Below are 27,275 nucleotides of genomic sequence, written 5' to 3' on the forward strand. Positions count from 1 at the left end.
TAGAAAACATCCGAGGAGAATCAGAGACCGCCGAGCAGAGCAGAGACTCTGACTCATCCTGTGTAGCGGCCGACACCCGCCGGAGTTAATACATGGCAGCGCTGCAGCAGCAGATGTCTTGAGTGGCGAGGAACGACGAGACGGTGAAAACTCATCCTTGTAAACAAAGATAACGTCGGCACATGTCTGGCTGTAAGGTCCTGTACTTGTGGGAGGTTTGGAGGAACTAGATCTGATTGTTTCATGTACGAATTGTATTATCTTTTGTTTGTTATATTTGAAAATTAAAAAAATAAAACGCTGGCACGATGCATCCACTACTACAGCTACAACCCCCCCGATAAGGCCCGAAACCCGGGTGCAGGACCTTGTAGGACTCATGCCGCACACGGCTGCAGCTGATCCAGTTTCCACCAGACCTTGCAGCTCTTAAACCTGTTGAGCTGCATGTCTCAGCAGCGTGTTATTTAAAAACCTTCTCATTTGCATATAGTGACACGTTCAGCCCCTCGAGGACGAGATGAATCAGTAAAAACACCGAGCCGCAGCAGCGAGCAGGAATCAGGTTCATCCATCCTCATCCAGGACGCTGCAGCTGATGATTCTCCCGCTGCCGCCGTCGTCCTCCGGGCCATGTGGGTCTGAGCCGCTGCACCAAAGACGCCCGACCGATGCCTTATAACCCTCCATTATACGTTAAACACGCTGGTTACCTAGCAACTGTGCTGCTGCTGCAAACAATCAGCGCTCCCGGGAAGCGGCGCTCCACCAGCACACGTTGCATCTCGTCTTACAAAACTCCTCTCTGCAGAGCTGCAGCGTGCAGATGAGAACAGTGGAGGATTCTGGGAAAGTTGATTTGGTGGAGATCAAATCTAGAAATAAGGAGGTTACCGGCAAGCCTCCACGCCCCCTCAGCTGGTTCATCTCCGTCATCCGTTCTCCATCAAACAAATCAGCTAAAATCCTCTGAATCAGAAGATAACTGACCCTTCGTCAAGCCCCGCCTCCGTTGCTAGGGCCGCCCCCGTTGCTAGGTTGGACAACTGTCATTTCTCCCGTCCACTTCCATTGTAAAAACTGGGTTTTACATCACTTTATTTCTAATTATTGGACCAAAGAAAACCAACAGTAACTATATATAAATAAAATACTTCAGGTACCGTGGAGTGAGTTTAAAAAAACAGAGGTTTTCAGCATAAACAAGATCTCTTGATTAGTTTAGCTGATAGCACAGGGGAAGGTGTGGACGTCTACGTAGCTTTATCCAAAGCAGACATTTTTGGTAATTTATTGGTGGTTTTGGGATAAAATGTATTCCTGAGATTCTCTCTGGGTAGCGGGGGTCACTTTTACAACCGCTTTACCATTTTAAGATAAATAAACCTTGTTGTAGCTGCTGCCGAGCCACGTTGTTTTGGAAGTACAGGATATCTGCCAGTTTGGGGATAAAAATACGCTGCACCCTCACGACACTGTGTGCATTGTGCTCCAAACTGTTCCTTTTACAAATATAAAGTTTTAAAAAATATCCGGTGATTTAAAGTTCGATACAAGGCAAGTAACAACAACGCTTTTTCCATTGATGTGAACGAGAGAGACGGCTGTTCTGGACGTAGCAACGGAGGATGTTTCAAGGATGTTTCAAGGACCAATCGGAAGGCTGACAAACAAAGAGTTTGTTTTTGTTTTTAAGCGAGTGAATCGCGTTTCCTCGAAGGCTCGGCGACCTTGGACCAGCACCGCCGGGTCGGGAGCACCGCCAGAACCGCCAGAACAGCTGCGCCCCCGTGCATCCCGTTCTGCAGCCTGTGAATGTTTCTCATCTATGCAGCCGGCCTGCATCACTTCTAAAAACCTAGAAAAATACACACATGAATAAGTAAAGGTTGCAGATACGTCACCTTCCACGGAGATGTCCTGGATGGCGAAGCGGAGGATGATGGTCCAGATCATCCCCAGGGTCATCTTGGCGTTTCCATCCACGATTTCTACGCGACAGACACAGATGGAGGTCGGTCAGTCGGTGATCACATGTTAGGGTCCCCCCCCCCACCCCCAAGCTGACGTTTGCATGATGTCGTCTATCTAAACGCGGCTCCAGGTCCACGTAGGCCCCCTCGCCGCCGACGCTGTGGGAAGAGGTCCGTCGATACTTTCAGGGCGAAACCAGCGAGTTTCCATGCGTTATCTGGTGTTTGAGCAGGTTCCAGCGCACGGATGACGAGGTCAGATTCCTCTCATAGTTCAAACACTCGAGAGTCGGTGCCGCCTGCCTGTCGTCGTGGCAACATTCCTCCCGTTCGCCGTCGGGCATCTAAAACTAAACGGCGGTGAGAGTTTGCAGCGACGTTCACGGCGAGCGGAGCACTGAGGTGTGGGCGCCGAGGCATCCCAGCCATCCGGGAGGCGACAGCCTCCTCTCTTTGTCCCGGACCGGTTCTCTCCTCCTCCTCTTCCATCTGCGGCGTCGGCGTTTTCCTTGGGTCGTTTCCAGCCGCTGACCTTTCAGCCGGCCGCCGGCGCGGAAGGTCAGTGGGAGCGCTACGACGGACGCAGTATCAGCTGCGTCACGCTGCAGGAATGTCACGGCTGTCCAGACGGAGCGGGAGAAAGGTCACAGTCCTCCGACACACAAACACACACACAAACACACACACACACGCACACACACACGCACACACTAAACAAGACGTGTTGCCACTCGGCTGCTGATGAACGGTGGGGTTTATATTCCCCGTCCAGGATCTCCCGGGGGGGGGGATCCCCCTCCCCGAGAGCAAACCTCGACGACTGAACGTCCAAAGGCCACAAAGATCCTTGACTATTTTACTCGTTAACGTCGCAGGTTAAGTATTAAATTCACATTTACAGGAAGTTAGCCGTCCTGAGCTGCTGGAAACGGCTTCAAGCTTAAAAACTGGGAACAAAAAAAGTCATTTTATTATATAAACTTAAGAATCAAAGCTGGACTTGATCAACAAAATGATCCATCTCCAACAGATCTGATACTTTTTAAAACCAAAAACGTAATTATCTACTGGTTAAACCGGCACTTTCCCTTGACAGCCGTTTCTCCCGGTACAGAACGTACCGGAACTGTGGTAATGGTGCCGAGTGCAACCGAGACGGCACCGCTAGAGACGCCTGACGAAGTTCCCGCGGCCAGCTGAGACGGCTTTTGCTACATCCCGGGTTGGAGGTTGACGGTTAGTTGATAATGTCGGCAAAAATAATAATAAAAATAGTAGCCAACTGATTTAATTGTCGACTATTGTCTGCAAAAGAAAGTTAAAACAGAGTGAAGCGTCTCACTCCCTTCTCATCTCCGCTGAGAGTCTCACAGCGCCAGGTAAACAATACTGAGGTGGCTGATACATCCCCACGGCGACTGGCTGTAAAGTTCATTAAAACAAGGGTCTATCTTTCATGTTTTTAATGTATAATTAGCACAGTTAAACAAAAAAGTGCAACATTTTCAAAGCTGGGAGCCAAATACAGTAATCCCTCGCTGTAACGCGGTTCACCTTTCACGGTCTCGCTGCTTCACGGATTTGCATTGTGCATTGTGTTTTGCATTCTGATTGGCTAAACAGTCTCAACTCGCACTTCTTCACTTCCTGTGTGTCAATAATGTTACAGTTTAATATGTACTGCACATGCACATGTACGTGAAACACTTTACCAAATTTAAGTTTGCTAATTTTCTCCAAAAAATGTCGACATAACGTTCTGCACCGATTCTCCCGTTCCGATCCAATTACTCGGGTCGTGTTGGGGCGGTGCTGATCTCCGCAATCTGAAGCCTTGTATAATAATTGTTCTTTTTGGAACGTAACCCCCGCGAAAAATGAGGGAAGCCCATTTTAATAACCATGAGAGCCGTAATCCGATTAGTCGACTGGTGGTTTACGGTTTGATTATTGGTCCGATTAGTCGACTAATGGACCATGTTTGGGGGGGTCGGTCTGCTTACCCTCGGCTCCGATGGACACCAGCTTGACGCCCTTGCTGGCGATGAAGTCCAGGGCTTTGTTCACATTGTTGATCTTGTGGACCCTCATCTTTCCCCGCTCCGGCTTCGGTAACCGTTCGCCTGCACAAACACAAACACACACACGAACATGAAGGGGGGGTGTTGGCCAGTTTGTGGGGGAAGGGGCTGTAAATGTTTAGATTTAAGCCGGATGGCTTAAATCTGAAGTGAATATGCAAAAGGAAGAAACCACATTCATATTGGGTTTAATCCCGGATGTATGGGGGTCCCCAGGGGGTTTCCCAGGGGGTTTCCCAGGGCAGGGGTGTCAAATGTGCGGCCCGAGAGAAGTTTCCAACGCAAAAAAACGAAATGTTAATTTACTTAAAAGGAAGGCATAAATAATTGCCATGAATCGCAGCATATCCGATGATATATTTCTTCTACAAATCCATCGTTATTCCACAAAGAGAGCAGTTTGAAATGTTTTTAGTTTTCTAGAATGCATTTGCCGATTTTATTTCTTTGTAGACGGTCGTTTATTTTTATTAACTGACTATTATATATTTTCACAGGAAAAATATCACTGCTAAAAAAGATGATAGAAGATATTTATTCGGAGAATTTCAGTTTTGAATACGAGGATAGTGACAAAGTAAAACAGTTAAAAGAGAAGTGGTGACTTTTTCAGCACACTGGCGTAAATATCCACGCCAATTTTTTAAAATAAATACACTTAATTGTACTGGAAAAATCTCTAAATCACAAAGAAACATTCTCTGATGTCATAAGAAAGATTTTGCTTTTAATGAAATATCCTATAAAAAAGCAAAATATAAAAATAAACATACTTGTTTCTGTTTATCTTTGTAAAATGATATTAAAAGTATCTTACATAATTTGAAAAAAAACGAGAAATTTCAAGAAAAGATCGTGAAGAAATATATTTTACATAATTAGAGTGTAAACAAAGTGCATATTTCCTTTAAAATTAACTAAACTGATATTGGATTAGATAACAATAGTAAAAAAAAAAAAAAAGAATGAGAGAAAAAATTTCTGCACCGTTTTTGTTATTTTGAGTGTGCGGCCCGCGAGAAAAAAATTGGTCAAATCCGGCCCGCCAAGCAAAATGAGTTTGACACCCCTGTCCTAGGGGGATCCCCCGAGTGCTTGAAAAGGGCCGAGACGGCCGAGCGATGACCCCATCGCGGGTGCCCTCACCTGAGATGACCTCCAGCAGCAGCATGAGTTTGAGTCCATCTCTGAAATCCTCCTCGATGTTGTCGATCTGGGTGCCGGCTTTCCGCAGGTGGGAGTTGCACCACGCCGTGAACGTCTGCACGAGGGCACAGGAAAGAAACGGGACAGGCTGATCAATCGGCGCCCCACTCGGGTCGTGATGTTTCCACAGCTTTTATCACAACAAACCAACAATGAACCGAGAACAGAGCAGCACGAGCTTCAATGGACGGGAAGGAAAGTCGCTTTGATGCAACAGGAAGCAGCCGGAGGAGGAAGGAGGCCAATGTTTGATTACTGGGAGGTTTCAGAGCCGCTATTGATCTCTGAGAGCCTCAAATAATATAAATAATAATATAAAATCATCATTCCTAACTCAGAAACTCAGAAAGACTTCTAAAAGTGTCTGAAAGTAGTTTGAGCTCATCTGGAGGCCCGGCTCTGGCTCCGGCTCCTTCAGCCTCCGAAGGACCGAAGGTCTTGGGACGTAAACCGAAGGACGGACCGTACACGGCGGCGTTTGTGATCAAATGTCAGCAGGTGGGTCATAATCACAGGTATCTGGGAGAAAAGCTTCACAGACCGGTGGCGGGTCGGAGGTAGGGATGGGCGATATGGACTAAAAAATGTATCACGATCATTTCTGGCATTTATCCCGATAACGATAAAAAAAAATACGAATTCAACTCCACCTTTGTAACTATAAATCTATCACCACATTCAGTCTTTGGAGCCCCAAATCACTGCTCTAAAAGATACTAAATACTACTAAACGTCATCAATGGGAATTTATCTTTCTTTCTTTCTTGCTCATATCTTTCTTTCTTTCTCTCTTTCTTTCTTTTTGGCTCATATCTTTCTTTCTTTCTTTTTGGCTCATATCTTTCTTTTTGACTCATATCTTTCTTTCTTTCTTTTTGACTCATATCTTTCTATCTTTCTTTTTGACTCATATCTTTCTATCTTTCTTTTTGACTCATATCTTTCTTTCTTTCTTTTTGACTCATATCTTTCTTTCTTTTTGACTCATATCTTTCTTTCTTTCTTTTTGACTCATATCTTTCTTTCTTTCTTTTTGACTCATATCTTTCTTTCTTTCTTTTTGACTCATATCTTTCTTTCTTTCTTTTTGACTCATATCTTTCTTTCTTTCTTTTTGACTCATATCTTTCTTTCTTTCTTTTTGACTCATATCTTTCTTTCTTTCTTTTTGACTCATATCTTTCTATCTTTCTTTTTGACTCATATCTTTCTATCTTTCTTTTTGACTCATTTCTTTCTTTTTGACTCATATCTTTCTTTTTGACTCATATCTTTCTATCTTTCTTTTTGACTCATATCTTTCTATCTTTCTTTTTGACTCATATCTTTCTTTCTTTCTTTTTGACTCATATCTTTCTTTCTTTTTGACTCATATCTTTCTTTCTTTTTGACTCATATCTTTCTTTCTTTCTTTTTGACTCATATCTTTCTTTCTTTCTTTTTGACTCATATCTTTCTTTCTTTCTTTTTGACTCATATCTTTCTTTCTTTCTTTTTGACTCATATCTTTCTTTCTTTCTTTTTGACTCATATCTTTCTTTCTTTCTTTTTGACTCATATCTTTCTTTCTTTCTTTTTGACTCATATCTTTCTATCTTTCTTTTTGACTCATATCTTTCTATCTTTCTTTTTGACTCATATCTTTCTATCTTTCTTTTTGACTCATTTCTTTCTTTTTGACTCATATCTTTCTTTTTGACTCATATCTTTCTTTTTGACTCATATCTTTCTTTCTTTTTGACTCATATCTTTCTTTCTTTTTGACTCATATCTTTCTTTCTTTTTGACTCATATCTTTCTTTCTTTTTGACTCATATCTTTCTTTCTTTTTGACTCATATCTTTCTTTCTTTTTGACTCATATCTTTCTTTCTTTTTGACTCATATCTTTCTTTCTTTTTGACTCATATCTTTCTTTCTTTTTGACTCATATCTTTCTTTCTTTTTGACTCATATCTTTCTTTCTTTTTGACTCATTTCTTTCTTTTTGACTCATTTCTTTCTTTTTGACTCATATCTTTCTTTTTGACTCATATCTTTCTTTTTGACTCATATCTTTCTTTTTGACTCATATCTTTCTTTCTTTTTGACTCATATCTTTCTTTTTGACTCATATCTTTCTTTTTGACTCATATCTTTCTTTCTTTTTGACTCATATCTTTCTTTCTTTCTTTCTTTCTTTCTGACTCATATCTTTCTTTTTTTCTTTTTGACTCATCTTTCTTTCTTTCTTTTTGACTCATCTTTCTTTCTCTCTCTCTTTCTTTTTGACTCATATCTCTCTTTCTCTCTTTCTTTCTTTCTCTCTTTCTCTCTCTTTCTTTCTTTCTCTCTTTCTCTCTCTTTCTTTCTTTCTTTCTTTTCAAAACGTCAACGGGAATCTTTTTAAATGCTTTTATTTTGAAGGAGCTCGTAGGGGTTAAAAGGTACACAAGGCCGGATGAGAGGGAATTTAAACGCAGCATGTTATAACGCCTCCCGACTTCCTGCTCCGATAGAAAACGGAGCTGAACGAGACGTTAAAGTTCAGATCGGGGCCGAGATCATCAGAACCTCGCGGGCGGGTCAAAGTTCTCGTCGCTGCAGAGGAAAGTGACTCGTCTCTCGCTGCCGCCACGAGCCGACGAGGAGCATGAGGAGGAGCCGACTTGTTGCATCATCATAATTAAATAATTAAGTGCACAACCGTGCACATTAGTGAGGTCACCCCCCCCACACACACACACACACACACTCCGCCCCCAACAGTCACTCCGTGAAACTTTCACGGTGAACAAACATCCCTGAGTCATAAAAGCGTTTTAGGAGTCTGTTACGTAAGAGGAGGAGGAGGAAGAGGAGGAGGAGGGTCACCCCCCCCGCCCAAGACCATCAACACCACCGATGGTGTCAATAATTAAGACCGGTGGCGAGTGAAAGTATGTTACCCCCCCCCAAACCCCCCATCCCCCCGTCTGCAACGTCTCCAGTTCAAAAACATTATGACAGGGCGCAGCCCCCCCCCCACCGGCCCACCATCACAAAGCACCCATTGAGCCCGGTGGATAATAGCACCCTTCAGCCCCCCCCCCTCTCCCCGAGTGACCCTCCCCCAGATCGGCCGATACCAGCCTCCCTCTGACAATGGAGGGGGGGGGGGCACAAACAAACACATACAGACAGAGTTGATGGGTGACGGAAAGACGATGCCCCCCCCCCCGAACCACACAGACAATGCAGCAGGAAGTGGCGCTGCAATGACAGGAAGTTCCAGCTCAGTTTAGCTCCGAGCCGAACAATCAGCGCCGATGCATTAATCACTGCAGCGGGGCCAGAACCCCCCGCCGTCGTCACGACGGCGCTGAGTCTGCAGCGCGGCTCGTGCTTCCTCCTCACCTGACCGGCAGGGTCACGTGACCCCAGCAGAAGCTACCTGGAGGCGTCATGTGATCCAGCCGGTTACCCTTTACCTCAACCTTTACCCTCGTAAACGTTATGGACGTCCAACAATCACACTTTCAAAATAAAAATAAGAATAAAAATAAGAAGAACAATAAGAAAATAAGAAGAGGAAAAGGGTGTGGAGTTGTGTGTACATCTTTGTGAGAATGTGAGGCAGATGTTTATGAAGATAGACAGTTGTACAGGTTCTTCACATCTCTGTGTCGGTATATATTAGGGCTGTTCGATTTTGCCCAAAAATAAAATCTCGATTTTTTTCTCTCAAAATCCGATTACGATTATTTTGTGAATTGACAAAAGGCAAAGAAATGATTTCAAATATGCTGTTTTTTTATTGAACATTTGCCCCAAAATGAATGAATAAAGTGCAAAACTGTGTAAAATAAGTTGAAAAAAAGTTTAAAAAAATATAATTAAATATAAAGTTTTATCTCTGAAAAAAAAAAAATCAGCAAATCAGCACTTGCAAACATACAGTAAGTTATATTTCCAATTAAAAAAAAAAGAAATAAAAAAAAAAAAAAAAAAAGAAAAATCGATTTTACGAGTTTCACGTTTTAACATCGTTCTAATTACATAATCGCGATTACGATTTAAAATCGATTAATCGAACAGCCCTAGTATATATGGCCTGGGATTTATGTTTGGGACTTTTGATGGAGGTGAAACTTCCAATGCTGCCATGTGGCTCACTGACCTGACCTGTTGTTACAATCTGTGCACTTTTGTTATTTTTCTTTCTTTTATTTTTCTTTGCTTTTAATTTTATGTCATTGTTACATTTTACTTGTAATGTCAAAAATATAAATATCTTTAAAAATAAAGTTTAAAATAAAAAAAAAAAGAAACAACTTCAGCTCTTCAGCGTGTTCAAGTCTCCTGCGATGGACAAGACCGGACCAGACAGATCAGACCAGACCGGAAGACCGGGCCAGCCCAGAAAAACCAGAAAACCCGACCAGACCAGAAGACAGGATTAGATCAGACCGATCAGACCAAACCAGAAGACCCGATTAGATCAGACCTCAGATGACGATACCGAGCCGAAGGCCTGGAGGAAGCAGAGCCGGAGCTTTCCTGCCGACCTCCAGCTCAGCTGTTACGTAACCGTCTCAGCTGCAGAGAAACATCCTCCCGTTCGGATTTTGTTGTCTTGCATCTGCGAGCGTTGACCCCCGACCCCTCCGAGTCCTGCTGACCCGGCGGAAAACGCTTTCTCTGGCAGTTTTACAGACTCTCAGAGAAGAATTTAACCGAGCGCTGTGAAACATTAACAGGATGAAACCACTTCACTCGTGACCCTGACGGGTGGCGAGCGGCGCTTCAGGGCCCGGTGTGGTAATAAAGCCGAGGAGGACGTAACCGACGGCAACCGCGGCCTCGATGAACCTGGAACCAACTCCTGCGAGCTTAAAACAAATAAAACATTTGTGACATCATCGCGACCCCAGAAGAGGTCTGGGAGGGTCGGTGGTTCATCCCTTGAAGAGGATCTTTGAACCTTTTTTTTTTTTTTTTTAAACTTTATTTAAAAGAATTATCACAAAACAGTATACAAGAACCGTATACAAATAAAAAACAGAACATGTGCCAGGGGTGATGTTTGTTATTCAAGAAGATTAAACATATAATACAAGTATACGGTTTTAATAGCCTTTTCATTTGTTGATTTTAGGATTAATTTCAAGTAAAGTTCCATTTCTTTCTGGAAAACAAAAAAACAAGGGGTTTTCTTTGAAAATTTACTCTTATGAATATGGAATTTGGCAAGAAATAAAAACAGATTTATCAAAAAGTAACATTTTCCTTCTTTTTTAGAGAAACAATGGAAACCAAAAACAACATTTTCCCAATATAAATTAAAATCTATACCAAAGGAGTCAATAATAAATTTGCTAATATCTGCCCATAGTTTTTTCAAATGAGAGCAAAGCCAAAATAAATGGACAACTGTTTCTGGATGTAAATTACAGAAGGAACAATTTGTATTAATGTCCTTTTTAAATTTCTGCATGTAATGGTTAGCAGGATCATATTTATGTATGATTTTGTAGGAGACCTCCTTAACCTTATTTGTGATTAAAAATTAGCTAGGAAGCATCCAAGTTTTTTTCCAATCAATATGATCTGTGAAACGATTCCAATAAACAGTAATATTAGGGGTAGCAACAATATCTTTTTGAAATAATGCACGTACCCTTTTATTATTATTCTTTTGGGTCAGTGAAAAACATTTTACCTATAGAGAGTCAGTTGAGAATGGGACGGACACATTTCTAGACAAGGAAGTACAACTGTTTTTAAAAAGCATTAAGGTGCCTGATGGAAAAGCATTGGCGACAACTGAGAATTAGGATCTTTGAACCAGTGGCTGATCGGTGCAGAAACGTCCGATCCGCCGTCATTGACGACGACGACGAGGAAGAGGATATCACATCACCGAACAAGGAAGCTCGAGGACGGCAGGAACGGGCTGAACAGGTTGAACGCGGCGCCTCACGACCAAACCTGGAAGTCGGGGTTGAACCGTCAGTTTTCCTGGAGAATAAGAGCTGAACATCTGGACCGCCGCCGACGGGCCTCCAGGCCACCGGGCCACCGGGCCGCTGCTCAATCAATCATCTGATCAGTTTAGAGTTTTTAAACGTGAGAAAAGTTGACTTTCATGAAGGAACCTTGAAAAAGGTTCAAGCGCCGTTTCTCACTCACATCTCTGATTTAACAACCTGCTTCGTTACTTATATTTACTTCATTTAACAGAATTTTGAATCAGTTCAAACTTTATTTTTTCAAAACGGCTCAAACGAACGTACAAGTCAGAAACTGTTTAAATCAAAACTCAGAAGTGGATTCAATCATCCATCACCACCCCCCTTCACACACACAGACACACACACACACACACCACTCCTTCGACAGGAATGCGCTCTAGATACAAAGGTCCAACCACCTACACACACACACACACACACACACACCTGTCACCTCGTGCAGCTCACTTCAGCTCACTTCAGGCGACACCAGTTATTCCCACACCCTGTTTCTCAATGCATGTGCACTCCTGACTACATCATAATTATATTCATGCCACTGACTGCTCGCGCACACGCACACACACACACACACACACACACACACACACACACGGCGGTTGAGGGCGTGTAACAGAACAAACCAGGTTAAAGACGGTTGTTGCACAACTGCCTCACATTCTCTCACATGACGCCAGCAGAGTGTGTGTGTGTGTGTGTGTGTGTGTGTGTGTGTGTGTGTGTGTGTGTGTGTGGGGGGGGTTTTTAATCACACACACACACCCTTTCTCTCTCACCCGGCCAGAACCAATGACCTCACTCTCTGGGCCGCCTGCGTCGACACGTTTCCACGTCTTATCAGAGTCTGGAGGTGAGAAGGCCGTGCCCGGGTCGCCGGTACGACTCCCTCACCCCCGCTCCCCCCCCGGGCCTCCAGGCCTCCGGGCAGGTGAGGACACGCAGCCAGGTGAGCTCACAGGTCTGGAGCGCGAGGCCTGGGTGTTGGCGGGCAGCTTCCTCGGCGCCTCCGTCGCCGTGACGACCCGGCGCTGCATCGACCGTTAAAGCTAAATACGTGGAGCCGGCGCCGCGGCGGGAGGTGCCACCCTGGTGAACCGGGTCAGCACCAGCCTCAGCCGGGCCAAACCCAAGCTGGCCCGGCCCCGGGAGTAAAGACCAGTTACCGGTCTGGTCTGGTCTGACAGAGAGACTCCTATTCTTAGACTGCAACCAAATAAAAAATAAAAATAAAGAAAAGGCTGCGTTGTGGACGACAGCGGCCGAATATTGTCTCTCACACACACACACACACACACACACACACACGCGGCCCAACAGTTTCACATGTTGGGGTCGTTTAATATTCACGTTCAAACATACAAGAAAACAAACATACATATTCACTTCATATTCGTACAAAAAGCTCAGAAATTCTCTGTTTACGACTCGAAAACTGAGCCGAATAAAAATAACCATCAGAAACATAATTACAGGCGAAGAGACGACAATAAAACCGGCTGCTGTGTTTCCAAACAGCTCCGTTAAAGCAGGACTGCAGGACCTGCAGCTAGGCATGGGACGATATGAAAATTTAATATCACAATATTAGTGGACAAAAATATCACGATTACGATATTATCACGATATTAGCGCGTCGCTTATAAAATTATTAAAATGCAAGGAAAAACACTAACCGTGGATCCACTGGTTCCTTCAGAACATTTATTCTCAAATCATTCTCAACACAGTGACACTTGAGGTAGAGAACAAATAGTGTACTGTAAATGTACTGCATTACAAAGTGTAAACTATAGTACCGGTACCGGTACTTATTTGAACTTTCTTTTTTTGTAAGAAAATACTTCCCTGAGAGTCGAAAGAAATAAGTGACAAATAGAAATAAAGTGACAAAGTAGAGCCAAATGCACACTGATTGTATTACTCTCTGAAACTTTAAGAGTGGCTGGCTGCCTGCTACTTAGTACGGCTCTCTGGAAAAATAATAAAATAAAGGCACTGCTCTGTAGTATACAAAACAAAAGCTGCATGGCCAACACAAAGATTGAGTGAAAATAAAGTGCCACAGTAGTCAAATGCACACGGATTGTACTACTCTCTGAAAAAATATTAAATAAATAATAATAATAAATAATATTAATAAAATACATGAAAAAAATAACACTGGCTTCTACCTGGCTGGTAGCCTTGTGTGACAAAAAAAAAAAAAAAAAATTGGCGATAATTACAGTACCCCACGATAACGTTATCGCGGCCGTTTTTTAATCGCGAAATACGATAATATCGTATATCGCCCCATGCCTACCTGCAGCAGGACCAGACCACCAGCAGGACCTGCAGCAGGACTAGCACACCCGGAGGAACTGGAGGTGATTTGAGGACGGGGTGGGGGGTGGCGGGGGGAGCGGCTTCCAGCTGAACGACAGAACAGCTGTCGAGGTCGACGTTTCCCACCAGAGGAACGACCTCCAAACACGCCAGTGGCGAGGGGGGGGGGGGGGTCCTGAAACCAGGTCCAGGAGACGAACCGAGACGAACGCGGTGCTGCTCGCGGCGACGGAGCAGACCCTCGCTGCTGCAGGCGGCTCTGCCCTCATTACCTCCTCAAGTCTGGACAGGTGATCGTTAACATGTGTGCTCAGCCCGCGGAGAACCCCCCCCCTTCATGTGCTGACAGGTAGTTTGTTAACGGGGGGGTTGACACCGTTAAAGGACGTCCAGCCGGAGGAGAGGGAGGATGAAGGAGAAGACAACATGAGGGAGGAGAGGAAACGGAGGAGGGCAGGAAGAGGGGATGATCAAGAGAGGCAGAAGGGTGGGAGTCCTGCAAAGTTTGACAAATGTCTGTTTAAGAAAGAAGAAGGAGAACAGGAGGAACCACGGATGGAGGGAGACGGCGTGAATGTGGGCAGCGATGGTTTCATTCTGGACAGAAAGCAGATTTATTTGCAGATCCAACCAGGACCTCCTCCTTCCCTGACCCGGAGACGCCCCGGAGGTCAGATGTGAGCGGACGAGTCGCTGCAGCGGAAAACTTTAATACGCCGATAAAAAAAGGGGCATCATCTTCTCAGTAAAGTTACTTTCGTAAACGAAAATTATAATAAATATCGTCGTCAACGAACCTTTATCACCTGAGTAAAACGAGATGAGACGCAACGAAAATGCTGGTAATTTTATTTATTTATTTATTTAAAGGACAATGTGCAGGTACATTAAAAAGATGGCTGCACCAGAGTTAGCCACAAGCTAATTTCCATCTGTAGTCCTTGACAAACATAAATACTACACATTAGGGTTTACAATGACAGTGTTCAAATACAAATACAAGAAACGGACTACTGTACAATGTCCTGAAACCACAATAAAAATGTGACGATAACGATAAATAAATATATAATGCAATATCGTAGATGAATAAAAACGAGACTAGAATGTAGATTACAAAATAAAAACTCTGCTAGAAGGTGTCTTCATTTTTGTTGACCAAAAACGAGACGAAATGTTCTAACAAAAAACCTTAATATCCATTTTTTAAGTACTTTCCTCTGGTTTAGTCGCCACAAAAATCACAGGAAAAAATAAATATGTTTTACTCAAATTAGAGTCTTCTGTATCTGGAATTAATGTATTCTTGAGTCTATAAGGTAACAATAATATAATAATAAGATAACCTTGTTTGAATTGTAAAATGGGTTTGGCTAAAGACAATCTTTGACTAAAACTAGACTAAAATAAATGGTCCTGGACAATTCTGACTAAAATAAGACTAAAATGCTCAGACTTTTAGTCAACGGAAACTGAAACAATGAACGTGACTAAAACTAATACAAATTTAAATGATAGCTGACCCGAAGACTAGACTCAAACTAAAGTTAAAACAGGCTGACAAAAACAACACCCATGGAGATGATCTCCATCACCTGGGGTCAGACTGAAGCTTCGTTGGCATGGCGACAAGTCATGGGGCATCGTCTATCCTCCACTACGAGGAGCGAAGGCCTCGATGAGATTCCTGAACTAGATGATCAACAGCTGTTGAACTTGTGAGGTTAAAAGACGACATGAACCAAACGTTTTCGTCGGCAGAGATCTGGCTGCTCAGATTTTATTACTTAATGAACTCAATTTAGTTTGTTAGAGTATAAACTTTGAGTCTTTGAGACACTTGATGTTGTTTTTTTGGTCGTTTACTTTCACCAGAGGAAGCCTTGCTGCCGTTTTACCTGACATCTGTTTACCAGCAAATTTACCAGCCACAGAAAAGAGAGGGAGAAAGAGAAAGAGGGGGGGGGTTAGGGCCGATTTGTTCATTTATTTATGTCTCTTCCTGTCTTTGTTGCAGCAGAGTCCCGGGTCGGGTTGCACCGCTGCTGACGGGCAACTTTCCAGCCTCCTCTGCGACCTGCAGGGTCCTCTTACCAGAGGACGGGGGGGCGGGAGCCTCCGCACTACTGGATGCAAGAAAGCACTTGAAATGCTCATAATTATGTGTGCACGTAAACGCTTTTGGGGGGGGTGTTTGGAAAGTTCAACGGTTGCACATAGTTCTCCATCTGGTTGTGAAATCCGTCTTTCTTGACAAATAAGAAAAACACAAATTCAGCTTCAGTCATCGAGTCGCTTGGCAAGTCTCAAATATTCTCTTCCGTGCCGTTGAACCCGGCAGGAATGAGAGTTTCAACACTAAAACGAGGCCGTCGACACGGAGCCGATGACTCGGACTAGGGCTGTTCGATTAATCGATTTTAAATCGTAATCGCTTTATGTAATTAGAACGATGTTAAAACGTGAAAATCGTAAAATCGATTTTTGACTTTTTTTTTATTTTTATTTTTTACCTTGTCTGCACACATATTAATGATTGATTGATTTTTTCAGAGATAAAACTTTATATTTTATTATATTTTTTAAAACTTTTTTTCAATTTATTTTACAGAGTTTTGCACTTTATTAATTCATTTTTGGTTTAATAAGAGCAAAGTTTGCACTTAAAGCCCAATGGGGCAAATGTTCAATAAAAAAAACAGCATATTTGAAATATTTTTTTTGCCTTTTGTCAATTCACAAAATAATCGTAATTGAAAATCGGATTTTGAGAGAAAAAAAATCGAGATTTTATTTTTGGGCAAAATCGAACAGCCCTAACTCGGACACGTTGAGAAACGCACAAAATCGCCTGAACTTCTCTTCCTTGAAGAGCAGCGGCGAGTAAAGACGTTTTAACGAGGCTGAAAACGGCAGACGACTTCAAAACCCAGCGCCGTACCGTACGTCATCCTCCAGGGGAAAGGGGGAGTATCAAAGGTAGAGCGCGGCGATCGGGTCGGTGGCACCGGCTCTAATTCTTGTGTGACAGCTGAGGGCGAGTTAATGAAACACTGGGACTCCCTCTCTCTCGCTCTCTCTCTCCAGGATTAAACGAGGAGGAAGAGGCCGAAGCCTTTGATCCTGCATCCGGGAGCAGAGACACCGACGCCGCTCTGATTCAGGTCTGCAGCGAACATCAGTCACCCGGCTCTCCTCAAACACTTCTATTTGGCTCCCTGGACTCGTCGTGGGACTCCGCCCACTTCAGTTGACATAAACCACAAACATCTTGCTTCAAATTAATCTCTTTTCTTTTTTTCTTCCCCTGTTGTTGCCAAGTCTACAGCACGGCCGCAGTCGGAGGATGTGTCAGCGCTGCTGAACACAGATGTCAGGAATGCCTGGCATGCTCTTCCTCCCTCCAACTCCCTCGCTTGTACAACTTCCTCCTCCTCCTCAAAAATCACCAACTTCATCTCCGTCCGCAACTCATGTAGTCGATCTCGGCTCGTCCTCAAGCCACAAAACGGCTCCGAGGCCTTGAGATCTGGCCCTGGAGATGTTTCTGCACGCTTTCACGCTGCAGACATGAAGGATGTTTCTGATTTCCGGAAATCTCCAACGTGCATCTGAACCGGACGACCCTGATCTAAAATATCTGATATCGATATCTGAGGTCCTTTAAGAGGAAGAACGAGAGCCTGATCTAACATGCAAAGCTGTGAAGTAGCACGTTTAATTAAAGGGAAGAAAGAGGAAATAAAAAAAAGAAAGCGATGGGAGACATGTGGATCTAATCGACGGAGGGAGTCCGGAGATCTTGGCACCGGTTTCCCCCTCCGGTTGAGAGTTTCTTCATATCACACCATCGCTTCTTTCCCCCTTCTCAGCCAATCAGCAGCCGACAAACCCGCTTCCTGTACTTAGAGGTGCAACACAGGAAGGAGCAGGGGCGGAGGATGTCCACGTTAATTCCCCAGGAATGCAGCGGATCGGTCCAACTGGACGAGATGGGAGACATCAACCCCTCCACCCCTTAACCCCCCCAGAAGATCCGCGATCCGACGGTGACGCGTCACGAGCCGAGATCAGCGACCAACATGATGAGTCAAAAAGAGGTGAAATCAGACGTCACATTACAGATTTAACACATTTAAAACCATTACAGCACAAATGTAAAAGTGGAAAACAAAACCAACTGATGGTAAATCCAGCGGTTGACAGATGTTATTTCAAAGAGGGGACATTACACCTGATTTAATAAAAGCTGGCAACTTTTCTACAATCAAAAGGCTTCGAACAAAGTTATCAGAGTTATCGGAGCGCTTCGTCATTTCAGACCGAACCAGCAAGTCACAACCGCCTCAAGGCTGGAAACTAACTTATCACCGCTTCGTTAGCCGGGACAATAAAATAAAAGCATCTTCATCTGTATGGAGCCAAATCAGGGCCAAAAGTTTTGCTAATTTGAAAATAAAATTTGAACCTGACATTTTTTTTTTACAGTTTCAATTTTATTTTTTTCAGTATCATATCTTTTTTTCAGTTTCAAATCTTTTTATTTCAGTTTCACTTCTTTTTATTTCAGTTTCAAATCTTTTTTTCAGTTTCAAATCTTTTTTTTTCAGTTTCACGTCTTTTTTTTCAGTTTCAAATCTTTTTTTCAGGTTCAGACTTTTGGCCCTGATCTGGCGTGGGGGGCGTGGCATCATGAGTGACAGCAGAACAGAGAAGGCGGGGGACGTTCTTCAGTCATGTTGCCTTCAGGAAACGTAGGTTGCAGAAAATATCAGTAGAAGTATGATTCAACACTGTATATACACCATATTCACGTGATTGGCAGTGGAAAAAACTGATATTAGTGACACATTTCTGTTTAAAAAGCTGTTTTTTGTGAAACTGAAAAATAAAAAGATGTGAAACTGAAAAAAAAGACGTGAAACTGAAAAAAAGATCTGATACTGAAAAAAATAAAATTGAAACTGTAAAAAACAATTTTCAGGTTGAAATTTTATTTTCAAATTAGCAAAACTTTTGGCCTTGATTTGGCTCCATACATCTGAGGATATCTGCAGCAGATTGTGTAAAACGTCTTAAAAAATAAAATGAAAAACGGAATCAGAGATTGCATTATTTTATCATCTTGGTTCTGACGTTTGTGATGAAGATCCTGCTCCAACCTCACAGCTGGAGGCGAAGACGACCTCTAATCTTTAGGTTTGTTTATCTAAAGACTCCCTTTCACGTTTCAGGAGGAACGCTGCGTTAAAACGACGCCCTTGACATATTTACAGATTTCACCTCCCGACTCCAGCCGGCTCGTATCTCGACTCTGCTGCAAATCAGGTGAAATTATCACGACGTCAGTAAAAGATAACCGGGCCGTGATGGGGTGACCTTTGCCCCGCTGTGACGCACTCGCTCCGTGGCTCCTGCTTTCACACCTCCAGCTGCCGGTAGCCGGGCCCGGGGCCCGGGGCCGGCACCCCGGGGCCCCCCCCTCCTCTCACCAGCTCCCAGAACCAGAGCCCTCTAATCACCGGATCAGCTGAGGTCATTATTATCGCTGCGACACACCCACTTCTCCTCTGTGCGAGCGCCGTTTTCAGCGCGGTCCAAGTCGGGAGTTTTGGCAGGACCCCCGACGGCAGCTGGCAGGCCGGCGCGTCAGCTGTTTGAGTCGGGCCTTTATGAAAACCGCTGGCTGAATGTTTCCAGAGCCCCGCGATGGTTCTGCGGGCCTGTTGTTGATCGGATCAGGCAGCGGGAGGCCGGGTCGCATCAGCGTGCCTTTGTTGTGAAGGCATGCCGGTCGCTCGGAGCCAAGCTCACGCTGGCGTTTTAGCAGTTTGAAACGTGTAAACACGTCTGATGGGAGAACAAACAAAAAGGTGCTACTGGACCTTAAAAGTAGGACAAGAGTCAATGAGGCTGTGAACTTTTAGTTATTAGATTATAAAACTGAGTTAAAACTGACACCGAGAAACTCCCTGGGAAACTCCAGTGATTAGTTTATTTGGTGTGAACACGAGGCTTTCGTTAGCCGCCGTTCGGGCTGCCAGGTGCCCGCTGTCGTAAAGAAAAGATCCAAGAATTTCTGGAAACGTGATTCAGTGGCATCTGAAAGCGATCCGGCCTGTTAATGATCATCCGCAACATCAGAACCACGTGTGGAGTTGCTGGGAAGGTACGGCTCGTACGGCTCGTACGGTTCTGCGCCGCGGGGGTCTGGAACCAGATCCTTCGGGGTTACTGTACCCCCTTTTCCACCAAACCGGTTCCAGTGCTGGTTCGTTCAACTTGGGAACCAGCTGAGAACCGGTTTGTTTTTCCACAGCTCGGGTGCTAATGGGAACCGCATCATTACGTCGCTGCAAACGTCAGCAACAACAGGGTATTTGCTCTAATAGGACTCGTAGCTCCTCCGTGGACACATCTCTAACAGACAGGTTGTCTCCTCCTCAGACCCATGATGCTTTGCTGCATCCAGATTCATTCTTATTTAATAAAAGAGAGACAGCTCCCACCCGGCTCTGACCTGTTTGACCTGCTGCCTTCAGGAAGACGCTACAGAGTCATCAGGTCAAAAACTAAACAGACTTAAAAACAGCTTTTTCCCCAAGTGAATGTCTTTGTTTTTTTTACCGTGCAATACTTCTCCCGGACTATCTGTGCAATATTCCACTACTTGTGTAACTATATACTACCATCTGTAAATAGAATCTCAGGTCTTCACTATTCAAATGCACGTTAACCTTTTTTATATTTTATATATTATTTATATTTCTTATATTTCTTATTGTTTGCACTAGGGCTGGGCGATTTTGGACAAAAATAAAATCCCAATATTTTTCTATGAAAACCCGATTTTCGATTTCGATTTTTTTGGTAAAACTACAAAAGACAATGGGATAAATTGTTTCAAATATTTTATCTTTATTTTTAAAGAAAAATAGCAAACAAATGTCCCTATTGGGAATTAAGTGCAATTGAAAGATACTGTAAATCCTCGAGTTTAGTAAAGTGACAACATTTACCATTTTCTTGACCAAACAAAGATGACTAGACGAGCTCTGTTTGTAATGCAGCCAGCTGCAAAAAAGGAACATCGATTTTCCGATTTTCCTTTTTTTAACATCGATTGTGATTAATAAATCCGATTTAGATTTAAAATCGATTAATCGCACAGCCCTAGTTTGCACTATTGTTTCTTATTTGTCTTCCACTGGAGAGTTGATGCTGCAGTCTTGCTATTGCCGTTGGTCTTAATAACTCCGGCCCGTCCGCTTACCTAAGCGGTTCTTTCCTCTGGCCCAGCAAAGAGTTGGTGCTACCTTGTAACCGGTTTTTCTGGTTTTTCTTTGAACCGGTTTGGTGGAACAGGGGGACTGGAGACGCCTGGAGAGTTTGGGCCAAGTCGCCGCCTGGGGAGGTTTTGATCTTTGGCCGCGTTACGGTGGGAGTTACGTGTCAAAGTAGCGGCTACGTGCGACATACCGACGAAAGCACAGCAGCGACAACCTGAACATTTGCTGGTCTGAAGCATTTCAAGTGTGTTTAACAGAACACCTGTGAGGAAAGACATCAGCAGGGAGCTAAGAGGGGTCAATTTTCGGTGAGATTTAGGGGCACTAAATTGTGGAATGATTTTTCCCACTTGGCAAAGAGCTCGTCCTCTCTGAAAGATTACAAAAGACGTTTGAAGGACCACTTGACTGCTGTTTTGTAACTGTTTTCCCAATGTATTGTTGTTTATGTATCCATGTTCTTTTTGTTTTTTTTGTGTTTCACTCATAGTGACATGTACAGTCTTATTTGCTTAGGAGTCAATATAATATAAGTTGTAAAAACAATATCCCATGCACACTCACACACATTTATTTTTTGTCTTTATTCTTTATTATTTATATATTGCATTATTAGTTTGCCATCACTTTTGTGTAGTTTTACTTTGTTTTTTTGTATGTTAATCTTGACATGAAATTTTAATAACTCCGGTGGAAGCTTCAAATAAGCCCATTGGGTTTTTTGCCTCTTCCTGCACCTATAGTGTTTATCATTGATATTTCCTGTATATTTTTTAAAAACTGTGCAAAACAATAAACAATAAAAAGAGAAGCAAGTCCACGCGTTTCTTTGAAGACGCCACAATTCAAAGACTGTCGCCAACGTTCCCAGGTGTGGATGCTCCAGCAAGAGCAGGCTGAGCAAGACTGGAAAAAAAGTATCTTCTCGCTAACCAGACCACGACTTGGGACTGAAAGGTTTCATCTCGACAACCACCGAAGACCAAAGGGAAGTTGTGTGACCATAATCCACATGGTATTTGTTCCCAAAGATGACGAGCAGGAAGGAATTCCTCCACAACGACTACTTCTAGGTTTTACTGCCAAACCTGGTTCAGCAAGTATCTCAATGGTGGGCGGGTTCTAGTTCTTCCCCCACGCATTTACTTCGGCTTTAGGTTTTAATCGCCACATATCAGGACCCGGTTACGGCCTTGATAATTCCTGGAATGCAAAACCTTGGAGCTGAAAGACTTTTGTTCACAACTGCATGAGAAAGTCAGTTACAAGTACATTTATAGCCCGACTGCACGACAGCGGCGGTTAACCCACTAACGCTGCAAACTATTCTCATGTCCCGACTTCTTCTCACACAGCGGAGGTTTTTAACTTTTAAACGCTGATGAAAACCATCTGAAACCAGTCGGGGCCGATTAGAGGAAGTTGTTGGTCGGAGAACGGACGTCATTATGGGGGAAAGTGAAGCGAACTTCTTTCTTTCTGAATTATTTACAGGGAAATGAAACCTTTTTGAAAAGAATAAACACGTTTTACTGCTTCCTCGGGTGGTTTTCCCGCCGCGAGGATGTAAATAAGTCCACCTGCTGCGAGTAAACGCTACTATACATCAAGTAAGTGTTAAATTCAGTGGAAAGAGTCATCGCCGGGTTATTTTAATCCTGCAAACATCTCCATGGCAGACCCACGGGATGGTCGCTCTACCTGCAGGAGGGTTGGAGTATGCATGAGCAGATAAATCAGGTGTGCAGGCGCCTGGTGTCGGTCTCAGGTGCGTTGTGAATGTGTGGCATGACAAGCATCTCTAGCAGCTGTAAATCCTCGTACTCTGAGTTTCTGGCGCTTTTCAAAACTACAAAAACATCTAAGGTGTAATCAAACGCCTCTGGAGTGTGAAAGGAGAGACAATATCAAAGACATGAGGGGTCATGTCACCCGGGAGGCGCGACGGGCGTTAGAAAGCAGCACGGCGGAGCCGCTTGTGTGCGAGAGCATGAAGTCAAACAGGAGTTTCAGGCCGGCCCAGTTACCCTGGCAGCATAAATCATCGTCACGGTAACAGCCTCTTCCTGCCCCTCCTCCTCCCTTCTGACCGCCGTGCACTCTTTTACCTTATAAGGCAACGCATCCAAGTGGCTGTCATGGCGACATCAGTGATGTAAGAGGGCAGCAAGGTGCAACCCCCCCCCTCCCTCCTCCCCCCCCGCTGACACAACCACAAACAACGAGATGAGAAGCTTAAAATTTAAAAGAAAACACACAAACTCTCGCACGAGCCTGAGAACGCTGACCCTTTCAAGTCACCACGTCCGCTTGCGTTGGAGCGAGTTTGTTCTTGAGTGCAGGAATGTGAAGACAGACCCCCCCTAATCCCCCCCCACACACACCCACCCCCCATCTGCTTCCTATGAAGAAACAGAGATGAACGGAGAGAATGGAGGCAAGCGGATGTGCAGACATGCAGGAGGTGGAGACACTTTGATTTAAGAGGAAACGACGAATTAAGAGGCTGAAAATAAAGTACTTAAGAGATAAAAATCCAAATTAGGAAAGTTATTTTACATTTTTACACCAGGAGGAGTCACATGATTGATGAACCTGTTCAGGCGGCACTCAGACGTCTGACAAACACCACCTTTGACATAGTTGTGCAGCTCACGGTCAGGCTGCAGCCCCGTCGGGCCCAGAGGAGGAGCAGCGAGGGAGGGAGGGAAAGTTAACACCTGAAACTCTCTGGGATGTTTGGCATCTCGCTCAAAACACACCCCTGCACTCAGCTGAGCTCCTGAAAACCGCTGCCAAGCTGGCAACAACACAGGAATATTACAAGTCAGTCTGCAGCTAATATATTCTGCGGTTTTACAGGAGTGAAGAAAAAACCACACAGGGTGACACGAGAATATTTAATTCATGCACTTCCTCGACCAGTAAGTGTTAGCGAGACGTAGTTCTGCAAATGAAAGAGACCAAAGAACTTGGTCTGCTACTACTTAACATACCAGGACTATTAGTTTCTGTGAGAAACTAATTCTTTAAATTCAAGGGAGAAGTCATAACTTCCTCCTCAAGTGAAGCTTTTCGCTGCGGAGAGGAAGGAGACGTCGTAAAGGAGCTCCGAGGGTCCAGACTCTGAACGAGGACCAACAAGTTGTTTGTTCCTCTGAGTTTCCGCTTGTTGATGACCCGTGCAACACACACACACACACACACACACGTCTGGCCAAAACCAACCCCCCTCGGTCCAGCTCCGTCACACATTCCAGAGCTCACCCTGCCCTTTATGATTCACTGGCCCTACGCCCGTCTGACACACACACACACACACACACACACACACACGGATGCAACGGCACAAATCAGCATGCAAATGCCGATAATCAGTGTTGCAGACGGGAAGAGAGCAGGACACAGATTTAAAAGTTGATAAAAAGGTGAAATTGTGACAAAAACGGCCCCCAGCTTCCCAGAAGCCGCGGCGAGCGAGAGTCATCTCTAAACAACCCGACGTGACGATCCGAGGAGGCCCCGCCCACATCTGAACCGACTCGCAGCCAAAACCAAAAAAGGTCATGTGCTCATCACGCCGCACAAAACGCCCCTGACACACTAACCTAAAAACCTACGTTGATTTAACGCAGTGATCCTGATGGCCCAGATACTCAGGCAGCCCGAGACAGAGCGCTTAGCCCCCCCACCCCACCCCACCCCCCACACACACACACACACACACACACACACACACACACACACCCACACACCCCGGAGCCCCTCCGGGTGCAGGACTCGGTCACGGCAGCTTCCACTCTGCAGGTTTCTGGCTGAGAGGGGGGGACCTAGACCCAGATCACTATAATCCCTTTAAAATGACTTCAATATCACAGTGGACCCCCCCCCTGCAAACCTACGCCATATATGGAGAATCAGTGACTTTAATAGACAAATAAAGCAAGAACCTGAGACTGGTGCCGAGCCCAGGAAAGATGAGCGACCCAAGAAGCATTTCTTTATTAAATATAAATAAAAGGTTGGATTCAGAGGGGAGGTAGTGGGGGGGTCTGAGTAAGACGTCAGCGCTGCCGGAAAGGGAAACTAGCAACGGATCAGGTTGTGAAACGTTGCTCCTCGTCTCGGAGCGCTACTGGTTTCCTGCGTTTTTACCGCCGTCGTCTCTGCCAAGAGCCGAGGCGCTTGTGGGGGTTGAACCGACAGCCGTGTGTCAGCGTTTCTGCAGAGAGTCACACATCCAGGGTCCCTGCCTCTCCTGCAGCGAGCTGGAGACTCTGCAGCGCCTTCACACATTATATGTATGCATATATCTATACAAACACACATATATATTATATGTATATATATTATATATGTACACACACACACATCAACTCTATCAGCTTCATGGAGCAGATCCTCGTGCAAACTTCAGCCACGATCAGTGCAGCCATTCTGCTTCTGGGCTGTTGCTAGGCAACGCCAGACTACAGCACCTTATTTTTAGAGGGTTTAGCACGTGTTTCACACCCCGGTTCTGTAGTATGAACTCTGCCGAGCTCTGAATATCCACACGTGTTACTCTGCTTGTCTAAAGAAATAAAATCAGATGGGTCGAGGTTCAAAAAAAAAAAAAAAAGAAAAAGAGCTTGGTCATGGATTGTGATGGATGCTGCAGCGACGAGCGGCACGCCACTCCTGCAGGGCGGCGAGCCAGGAGACGGCCTGACAGAGGGATCTTTGTCAAACGCCAGCTGAATAATCCCTGCAGGGCAGCTTTGATTGGATCAGACGGGATCGTTGGCGGGAAGAGGACTTCCCTGATTCACCTCAGGTCCCGAGGTCGAGGCTGAAACTGCTGCAGCAGCTTCCACTTATATCTGAAACGCACGGCGACCCGTCCTCCCGGCCTGACTCAGAGGACTCGCCCGACCGTCATCTTTATGTGAAACGTTATTACAATTAAATGAACCGCAGAAACCTCAGGACCTTCCTTCCTCTTTCTCCTGCCACCACGGCTCCCCGGAGGCCGCCGCGATGCCGTCACTCGCGCTCATCTGGCCTCCCTGATGTTATGGGGAGTCTAAGGTTTACTCCTCACAGCCGAGCCTTGCGGGAAAACGGCAGACGCCCCCCCCGTTTGTCTCTGGTCCTGAACCATGAACACATCCGTCTGTGGTGAGAAGCAGATCAGCTTCTTGCATCAGCACCGTTTCATCACAGCAGCTGCTTAATGACAAACAGTCTCTTGACTTTTGTTCCTTATTCTCTGGTCGTCTCCTCACCAGATCAGAAGCAACATGACGGAAAAGGAAGAGAGACCAAAAGAACCCCCCCCCCACTATTACCCTCCCAATGGGGGTGGGCAAAAATATCGATATGGCAATATATCGCGATACTTTTCCAGCCGATTCAATACCGATATTCAAAATTAGAATATCTTTTTTTTTTTTTTTTTTTTTCATATTTTTTAATATTTTTTATCCCCGATTTTTTCCCATTAATATCACCCAGTGCTCCTACCTAAGTGACAGTCCTGGGCATTGCCACTCTCTACCAACCCTGGGAGGGCCCTGCACTGAGCTCAGGTTTTATTTCACGTTTTATTTCATTTTATAATTTATTTTTCATATAAGGTTTATTTATTTATGGATTTATATCTATACTGACTGATCACTGTGCCTGTCCTTGGTTTTAGTACCATCTTTCTTGTGTTTATTATCATTTGCCACATAATTAAAGCAACCTCATACTAAATTTAATGTTAATTTCATATGATGTAAATAATATGAAAAACATATACAAATATGTTGTAACTTTAGCTTGTATAGTTATAATAAAACATTGTTTTGACTCAGTTTGTCCCATGAATTGTCACTATAATCTGATGAATGTGCAACTCGGATTTTAAGATCCATCACTATCACCTGATGTACATATATACAACTTGGATTTTAAGATGTGTAATGCATTTTTACATTTTTCGGTGAACTATGTAGAATATAATAATCGGGATATCGCATAATCGGGATATCGCAATGTGTATCGTATCGTGGCTCAAGTATCGTGATGCGTATCGTATCGTGAGGTCCTTCCCAATACCCACCCCTACCTCCCAATGCCTTCTACTTTGTCCCGTCTGTATTTTAAGCTGCACAAACCAGAGACGCGTAAATCTAAACGTGATCTTGCAGTTTCAGGATTCGGACCCCCTCGCCACCAACTGATTTATGCCCGAGCAAAAGTGCCCCGCCCGCCCCACGTTAAAAGTATTTTTCAGACAACAAGAGAACAAACGGAAAGAACAGGATCACCGGTCGGAGTCATCCTCTCCTGCCCCGGCGTGTTGCCGTAACAACGCTGGCGGAGACGAGGGGCGAATCAAAGAATGCGAGACAGAACAAAAGCAGTCGGAGGGGGAGATGGA

The 27,275-nt window shown here is 44.4% G+C and overlaps 1 protein-coding gene across 4 annotated transcripts in view; it reads right to left on the bottom strand.

Annotated features, from left to right (window-relative positions):
* The window catches only part of LOC133441496 (alpha-actinin-4-like), a 59,713-nt gene that overhangs the window by 21,238 nt on the left and 11,200 nt on the right, over window positions 1-27,275 (bottom strand). For all 4 annotated transcript variants that reach the window (XM_061718847.1, XM_061718845.1, XM_061718844.1 and 1 more), the window contains exons 2-4: window positions 5,201-5,315; window positions 3,977-4,096; window positions 1,905-1,991 (exon numbers count right to left, since the gene is read on the bottom strand). In XM_061718847.1, coding sequence (XP_061574831.1) covers window positions 1,905-1,991; window positions 3,977-4,096; window positions 5,201-5,315 — 322 coding nt within the window. The remainder of the gene's footprint in view (window positions 1-1,904; window positions 1,992-3,976; window positions 4,097-5,200; window positions 5,316-27,275) is intronic.

Source organism: Cololabis saira, chromosome 4, assembly GCF_033807715.1.
Source record: "Cololabis saira isolate AMF1-May2022 chromosome 4, fColSai1.1, whole genome shotgun sequence".
NCBI lineage: Eukaryota > Metazoa > Chordata > Actinopteri > Beloniformes > Belonidae > Cololabis > Cololabis saira.